The 8,037-nt window shown below is 48.8% G+C and overlaps 1 protein-coding gene and 1 non-coding gene across 2 annotated transcripts; one reads left to right on the top strand and one right to left on the bottom strand.

Moving 5' to 3' along the window:
- Positions 1-2,824: 2,824 nt before the first annotated feature.
- TRNAL-AAG (transfer RNA leucine (anticodon AAG)) lies at positions 2,825-2,905 on the top strand. Its single transcript has one exon. It is a non-coding gene; the product is annotated as a tRNA-Leu (tRNA).
- Positions 2,906-5,919: 3,014 nt separating this feature from the next.
- LOC125522418 (cysteine protease 1-like) lies at positions 5,920-7,720 on the bottom strand. Its single transcript, XM_048687483.2, has 2 exons — positions 6,285-7,720; positions 5,920-6,149 (listed from the first exon to the last, which is right to left on the bottom strand). The coding sequence occupies exons 1-2, from the start codon at positions 7,605-7,607 to the stop codon at positions 6,048-6,050; spliced, it is 1,425 nt and encodes a 474-aa protein (XP_048543440.2). The 5' UTR covers positions 7,608-7,720; the 3' UTR covers positions 5,920-6,047.
- Between the last annotated feature and the right edge of the window lie 317 nt (positions 7,721-8,037).

Below are 8,037 nucleotides of genomic sequence, written 5' to 3'. Positions count from 1 at the left end.
GTGCTGCATCATCCCTTCCTCTTTGGGGAAATACCGACGTAGCTTCAAGCCGCATTAGCCGCCGCCTCTACCACCACCTGAGCCAGATTAGCTTCTTAGCCGCGATGTCTCTGTCTTTGTTTTCTTTTTCAGGGCTTGTTTGAGTTGTGCCCTTAGCAGAACCCTATTATACTCTATGTTGTGTGACTTTGCGTGTGTGTGTGGTACCCTCTGGGATTCTTTATGGCTGTGGTGGTTTGCTTTATTTATAAAGCGGGGTGAAAGTCTTTTTCAGTAATGTTAATGAAGGAAGTGCTCCCAGTCGCCTGGACTATAAATAAGCAAGAGTGTCGAGCAAACAAGTTCTCGTCTCATTTGTTTACAATTGTTTTCTTTCTCCTCTAGGTGGTGTTTTACAAATGATCTGTTAAAAAGAAATCTATTCTTTTTTTAAGGTCAAGAAATCTATTCTTAAAGGATCAAGGGTGTTGATTAGAGGGGTGAATAGGTGACTGATTGTTAACCAGTTTGTTTGATTTAGTGAAATGTGGGTATGTAACTTATCTAAAAAAGCACATGCGAATCACTTTATATGGCGCAAGGAAACACTAGTAAGCAAGACTATCAAAAAAGACTTGCTAGGACTATATTGAGCATAAGGGCATCTCCAGCCATTTAGCCCCCTAGGAGGCATTTTTTTTGCCCTTTGGGGGGATACCGGCAAAATTTTTATCCTGGGGGTCGAATGCTATCCACTCGTTGCCCCTCCCCACCGCCCAAGCACGCCGCCTGCTCGCCACCGCCCCGCTCTGCAGCCTCGCGCCCGCGACCCGACCGACTCCTCCTCGCCCCCGTCAGCCTCTCCCGCTCGACTGCGCGGCAACAGCCTCGGCCCGCTCGCCGGCGTCAGCCCGCTCGCCCGCGCGGCCACAGCCCCGGCGCCGCTCTCCCTCCCTCCCAAGCCCCACGCCATGCTGCCGCCTGCCCGCTGCCTACTCCACACGGGCCCGCCGGCGGACCCGGGCATGCTGGCGAGGAGCAGCACCAGCGACCTCGCCCCCGAGGGCGACGCCCCAGCCGGCAGCGGGTTGGTGCCCCGCGGGGTACGGGCTGGATCCTAGTCGCTCGCGCGCTCGCTTGCGTCTGGCCGCCTGCGCCTGGCCGCTCGTGAGCCGGATCAGCTTCCGACGAGCTCTTCGACGAAGGCAAGATCCGGCCGCTGAAGCCCACCACTTCCGTCGCGTCCGCTAGACGATGGCAGCGTCGTCTTGTCGACATGGTCGGCTCGTTGCCAGGTCCGCCATGTGGTCTCCTCGGCTTGGGGGCCTGGCCGGGCACGGGCACGGGCACGACTTCGACCCGTTCGCCACAGCCATGGCGAACGCGTCCAAGGCGGCCGCGCCATCCCCCTCGGCGCCGGCGTCAAAGACGCAGCCCCCGTGGTCGCCAAGCTCGGGGCCGGGGCTGCCCGTGGCCGGTGCGCCCGGTGCCGGGGCCGCCCGTGGCAGGCCTTGCCGCCCGCGCCCGCCCACAGCGTCGCCGGCCGCCTGGACCACGGTCGCACGCCTCGTCGACGCAGGGCTTCCTGGCCTCCTGGACCACGACTTCTTGGCCGCCGAGTCCTTGACACTGGCCAAGACGGAGCTCCCCGGCATGGCCTTCGGCTGCGGCGACACGAACGAGGATGACGGGTTCCTGGCGTGGAGGCGGCGAGCGAGGCGGGGAGGCGACAGGTGGGGAGGCGGGCCCGGGCAGAGAAAAAGGTTGGAGAGAGAGGGAGTGGGAGGCTGAATGTGGGCCAAACGCATGCAAAATCTTCTCTCTCCACCCCCAAGTGCCCCCCGGTGGGCTGGGTTTCGCCCGGGACTGCCGGCTCTATTTTTAGCCAAATCCGACGAAAACTGAGCTTTTGGGGTCCCGACTGGGAGAAAAATTAAGCGCCGGCGTGCAAAATGTGCTCGTGGGGGGCATCCTGGGGGGCCGGCTGAAGATGCCCTAAATAACGGTAATGTAGGAATAACCAATAGCGAAACAAGTATTACCTCCTTTTTTCAAGGGTAGCGCTACCTTTGGCAATCAAGCCCCATCAACTCTGGCCAAGTCACGATATCATGTATTTTGGAAACAAAAAACTCAATTTAGTAGCCAAAAAGGTTTGAGATTTTACATCATTACGAGAGTAATCAGAATATTGATTATAGAAAGACCGGCACAAATTGTTGATTATGTTTCTTGTGGTGGAACTAGCTCACTAGGTTCAACTCCTCTTGGCACTAATGGTCGCATTTTTCTGGATTTATTATAGATTTTCTGGCGATGTTCGTTCAAGAAAAGACGTTTCCGTCGACTACGAGACGTCTCCGATGAATTCATCAATTTTAAGATATTGTGCCGGCTCAATATCTCGGAAATGCTCATATATGTAGGATCTGCGTGGTTGTGTTTATAAGGGCAAGTGCATGGCGTGTATGTAAGCATATGTAGGCCCAGCAAAAAAGATGATTACCTAAACGGGTACTAATAACCTTTATTTGTGAATTCAAAAAATAACCTTTATTTGGACGCAAAAGGATACTAATAACCTTTTTTGCAAACAAGGTCTATCCTACCTTGTGTAGAAAAAAAAGGAATCGCGAAGTAGATGGGCTTTAGAGCGTCATCGAATCATCCAAGATTCAAGCCGATATTCGCATACCCATATCCTGTTTTTTTTTTATTTACGGCTGCCCATATTCTGTTGTGGTCCGTCGTTTATTTGTTGGGCATCATTATTGCGAAAAGATCTGGTCTTCGTTTTGTTCGACAAGACAATTAAAAGGGTACTTAGTGTTCAAATAAGCACAATGATCAGATGGCCGAGTTGGTCTAAGGCGCCAGATTAAGGCTCTGGTCTGAAAGGGCGTGGGTTCAAATCCCACTCTGGTCATATTTCCTTTTTACTTTTACTTATTTTCTTCAAAAAAGAGTCCCCCGATAGGGCCGTACCATTGATTACAATAATGAATAAATACTCTACTTTTTCTAAAAGATATTGCACTTAAATATAGTATTCAAATCATGATTAATCTAGATCAATTTCCACTCTGATCAATTTGTTCTTTTTGTTTTCTTGAATAGAGAACTTACCGAGTACTATCTCCGTCCGGATTTATAAGTTCCATTGCATTTTGGTCAAACTTTTGACCAAAAAATTAAGCAGCAAAAATATAGGTAATACATCATAAAATTTATAGCATTGGATTCGTATTTGAAGGAGTTTAAATGATATTATTTTAAATACATAAAGGATATATTTTATTTTCTTCAAAAGGATTACAATAATTCATATTTGAAGGAGTTTAAATTATTTGTATTTTCTTTCTATTTACTTCAAAAGGATTCCCCCGGTAGGGCTATAGCATTGATTACAATAATGAATAAATACTCCACCTTTTATATAAAAAAAAATATTGCGCTTAAATATAGTATTCAAGTCATGACTAATCTAGATCAAATTCAAGCCCGATCAATTTGTTTTTTTCTCAAATAGCGAACTTACGGAATACTATCTCTGTCCGGATTTGTAAGTCCCAGTGCATTTTGGGTCAAATTTTGACCAAAAAATTAACTAGCAAAATATAAGTTATACACCATAAAATTTATAGCACTGGATTCGTATTTGAAGCAGTTTTAATGATATTATTTGAAATATATAAAAGGATATATTTTATTTTCTTCAAAAGGATTACAATAATTCGTATTTGAAGGAGTTTAAATTATTTGTATTTTCTTTCTATTTACTTCAAAAGGATTCCCCCGGTAGGGCTATAGCATTGATTACAATAATGAATAAATACTCCACTTTTTATATAAAAAAAATATTGCGCTTAAATATAGTATTCAAGTCATGACTAATCCAGATCAAATTCAAGCCCGATCAATTTGTTTTTTTCTCAAATAGTGAACTTACGGAGTACTATCTCTGTCCGGATTTGTAAGTCCCAGTGCATTTTGGGTCAAATTTTGACCAAACAATTAACTAGCAAAATATAAGTTATACACCATAAAATTTATAGCACTGGATTCGTATTTGAAGCAGTTTTAATGATATTATTTTAAATATATAAAAGGATATATTTTATTTTCTTCAAAAGGATTACAATAATTCGTATTTGAAGGAGTTTAAATTATTTGTATTTTCTTTCTATTTACTTCAAAAGGATTCCCCCGGTAGGGCTATAGCATTGATTACAATAATGAATAAATACTCCACTTTTTATATAAAAAAATATTGCGCTTAAATATAGTATTCAAGTCATGACTAATCCAGATCAAATTCAAGCCCGATCAATTTGTTTTTTTCTCAAATAGTAAACTTACGGAGTACTATCTCTGTCCGGATTTGTAAGTCCCAGTGCATTTTGGGTCAAATTTTGACCAAAAAATTAACTAGCAAAATATAAGTTATACACCATAAAATTTATAGCACTGGATTCGTATTTGAAGCAGTTTTAATGATATTATTTTAAATATATAAAAGTTATATTTTATTAGTTAAATTAACGATCAAAGTTCAACACAAAATACGAAGGGTAAACTAGGCCCGAAAAACTCTGGTCATATTTGCCTTTTTCTATTTTCTTCAAAAAGGAGTCCCCCGGTAGGGCCGCACCATTGATTACAATAATGAATAAATACTCTACTTTTTCTAAAAAAAATCCTGCACTTAAATATAGTGTTCAAATCATGATTAATCTAGATCAAATTCCACTCTGATCAATTTGTTCTTTTTGTTTTCTTGAATAGAGAACTTACCTAGTACTATCTCCGTCCGGATTTATAAGTTCCATTGCATTTTGGTCAAACTCCGTCCGGATTTATAATCCTGCACAATTACGCTCCTCCTACCACTGGTTGTGGCCAGGCTTCTTGATGTCGGACAAGTACGATGCTGGTTGTCGTGTCACGAGTCCTCTCGCTTGGTCTTGGCACCAAAGCAATCTAGAAAAATTCAAACAGTCTGACAAGACGACAATGGAGTCAGGCGATTGAATGCCGCCATCTGGTTGTGTCACCGCCGTCTTTGCCGTGATGATATCACCGTTGGGGCGAGCACACTAAACTTGGAATCAAGTTTTGGGAAAGGGTTGGGCCAGGATAAATCGCCTAGTTTTTTTTAAAAAAAAATCGTATTGCTAGGTGTCGCTCAATGGAGTTAGTCTATATATCTGAAGCCCACGACCAGGTTTTATATGAATTTTCCCATCATGACTGATGACGTACATACTATTAATGAATAAGTACCCAATTTAGCAGTTAGGGCAAACTCACCCTTCAAGGCTCTCCTCAGCGAGCACATGGATTCACCTATCGTTCCGACGGCCGATAGGAGAATTTCAGTGGCCGGTAGGAGAATCCCGATGCCTCGGATCTGGCTAGTAGTTTAGGTTAAGGGTTTTAGTCCTTGCAAGGTCGACACTCGCGTGGATGACAACACTTCATCTTCGAGTTAGTATTCTGGGCCTCCTTGAGTTCATTCATTTGGACAAAGCTTCGAGATAGATTCATGTCGTCTTCTTGGGGAGGCGAGGTTAGGGCTCTCATCGTGTGTTGACAATGGTGAGATTGGCGAGGTTAGGGTTATCATCGCGCGTGGGCGATGACAATATTTGGTGCCAGGTACTTCAAATCATTTCAATGGTTCAACAACAACGACTGTGGGGTATTTACGGCCATGTGCACAAAGTCTTGGAGGCTACCATTGACAAAGTTCGGTAGGGGAGTGGCGACAACAACGCTTTGGCAACTTGTTCTGACGGCGGTAGTGGTTGTTCGGTTGTCCAAAGATCTCAATGTAATTCTTATTATGCTTGCTTTATACTTTTGATGGGCTTCTGTAATAAATTCATTTTGTTTAAACACCCAATTTAAGTCATGACAATAATAGAAGGAGTGTTTGATCTTCAATAAAGGTAGAAATTCTCGTATCTCGTATGTACATATATAGTCCTAATATAAATTTAATATACTAGTCCTAGTACTATTGTAACTAAGGAGTATGTGCTAAAAAATAATAAGGAAAAAAAAGCCTAGATGTCCAATTCGGAGAACACTAAATCAAGCGTCGTTGTCCTGCTTCGCTTGGCCGGAGTACGGATGAGCGCCTCCACGGTGTACGGGCTGTTCTTGCTCTGTCAAACAAAACCAAAAACATCCATGCAAAAATATCAGCACAAACTCAACGAAATTCGTGCAATGCAAATTAGTCCCAGAAGTCAACACATCGAGAGGAATAGATTGGAGATTGGATAGTCGTTGTTTGGTACCTTGGAGCAAGTGCGGTTCTCAGCGTTGCAGACAGGGTAGTCGGACGGGCAGCAGGTGGCGCCGTCCTTGCAGCAGGTGGCGCCCTTGGCAGGGCAGCACCCCCAGACGAAGCACGTCTTCCTGACGCCGTGGGTGCAGCAGCAGGTGCTCCCCGCCGGGCACTTGCTGTGGCGGTCGCAGGCCACCGGCTTCGGCTTCGGCGGGTTTGGCGGCTTGGGTGACGGGTTGGGCCCGTTCTTGACGGGGTAGGACGCCATCATGGCGATGCCGCACTTGCCGGTGCGCGCGGTGACGTTGCGCTCCATCCGGATGTAGCCGCCCTCGCCCCAGTCCGGGCCCCATGAGTTGCGCACGCTCCAGTAGTCCCTGCCATTGTCGGTCCCGTACCCCACCGCCACCACGCCGTGGTCCAGCTCCGTGCCGCACCTGCCGGTGAACACCCCCGACTCGTACAGCTGGAACTCGGGGCCGCCGGCCTCGATGCCCACGCTCACGGGCTGGTGCGCCACCGCCTTCTTCAGCGACAGCTCGTCATTCTCGGGCACGGACTCGAAGCCGTCGATGGACACCACCGTGCGGCCCCTCTTGGCGAGGTCGCACCTGCCGTCCCTGGCGGTGTAGGGGTAGTCTTCCTCCGTGTCGATGCCGCCGTTCCGGGCGATGAAGTCGAACGCGTCCTCCATCATCCCGCCGTTGCACCCGCTGTTCTGCCCGTTCCTCGCGCACTCCACCAGCTCCTGCTCCGACAGCGTCACCAGGTCGCCGGTGACGATCTTGTTGATGCCTTCCACCGCGCCGACCGCCGAGAACGCCCAGCAGCTGCCGCACTGGCCCTGGTTCTTCACGGGCGCCACGGCGCCCTTTGTCCTCCAGTCCACGGACTCCGGCAGCGTCTCGGCGCCGTCGTGGAGGTACCTCTCGCCGACGGCGTGGCGGCCTTGGCCGCTCGGGATGGCGCCGAGGTAGGCCGCGCGGAACTCGTCGTTGGTGAGGTCGGCGAAGCGGTTCATCCCGAGGCGGAACCCGTGGGCGTCGGCGTCGGCGTTGTGGGCGTCGACGAGCCTGAGGTTGTCCCAGAACGCCTGGAAGCGGCGGTCGTACTCGCCGAGTGCACTGTACGAGCGGCCGTGCCGCGCCAGCCAGTGGTCGTACATCGCGCGCACCTCGGCCTCCGTCCGCTCCAGCCCACGGACGGCGTGCGCCGAGTTGTACGAGACGATGGACATGTCGGGTGCGGCGGCTGCTGCTGACGAGGCGAGGGCGAAGAGTAGGAAGGCCAAGACCACGGCCACGGCGGCCGCGGCCTTGCTGCCGCCCGCCATGGTCGCGCAGGTGTCGCGCTTGTCTTGGTAGGTCGTCGACAGTCGATGATCGAGAGCTATGGATTCACGGCGAGAGTGCGCACGACGGTACGAGTTGCTCTGGCTTGGCTCGTGTTGCGTGTTTCGGGAGGCTGATGCGTCGGCCCCGGCGATGTAGTATATAGGATCGGGGCTGGTAGAGTTGCGATCGGATTCCAGTCAGCGTTCGTAAGAGGTTTTGTTTTGAAACGCGTACGTAGCAGGTTGCAAGTATACCTGGCCATTCCTCGGGCCGGGCCAACCAAAACCTGACGCAAAAAAACCCAGGCCCGAGCCTGGCCGTCGGGCCTAAAAATCGGGTCCAAGACCGGCCCATCACACTAAAAGCCCGTCGGGTCTCGGGCCACGGGCCGAGCCTCTTCCTTAAATGGTGAAATTGACGGGCCCGGGC

The sequence above is a fragment of the Triticum urartu genome, chromosome 7A (assembly GCF_056163025.1).
Source record: "Triticum urartu cultivar PI428250 chromosome 7A, HENAU_Tu73, whole genome shotgun sequence".
Classification (NCBI taxonomy): Eukaryota; Viridiplantae; Streptophyta; class Magnoliopsida; order Poales; family Poaceae; genus Triticum; species Triticum urartu.
This window is presented reverse-complemented; position numbering and strand designations above follow the sequence as displayed.

What these genes read in the sequence shown, in the direction of transcription:
- LOC125522418 (XM_048687483.2), bottom strand. Translation starts at nt 7,607, where the DNA reads ATGGCGGGCGGCAGCAAGGCCGCGGCCGCCGTGGCCGTGGTCTTGGCC. An exon ending in AGAACCGCACTTGCTCCAAG is followed by an intron (nt 6,150 to 6,284) that starts GTACCAAACAAC and finishes TTTGTTTGACAG; the next exon opens with AGCAAGAACAGCCCGTACAC.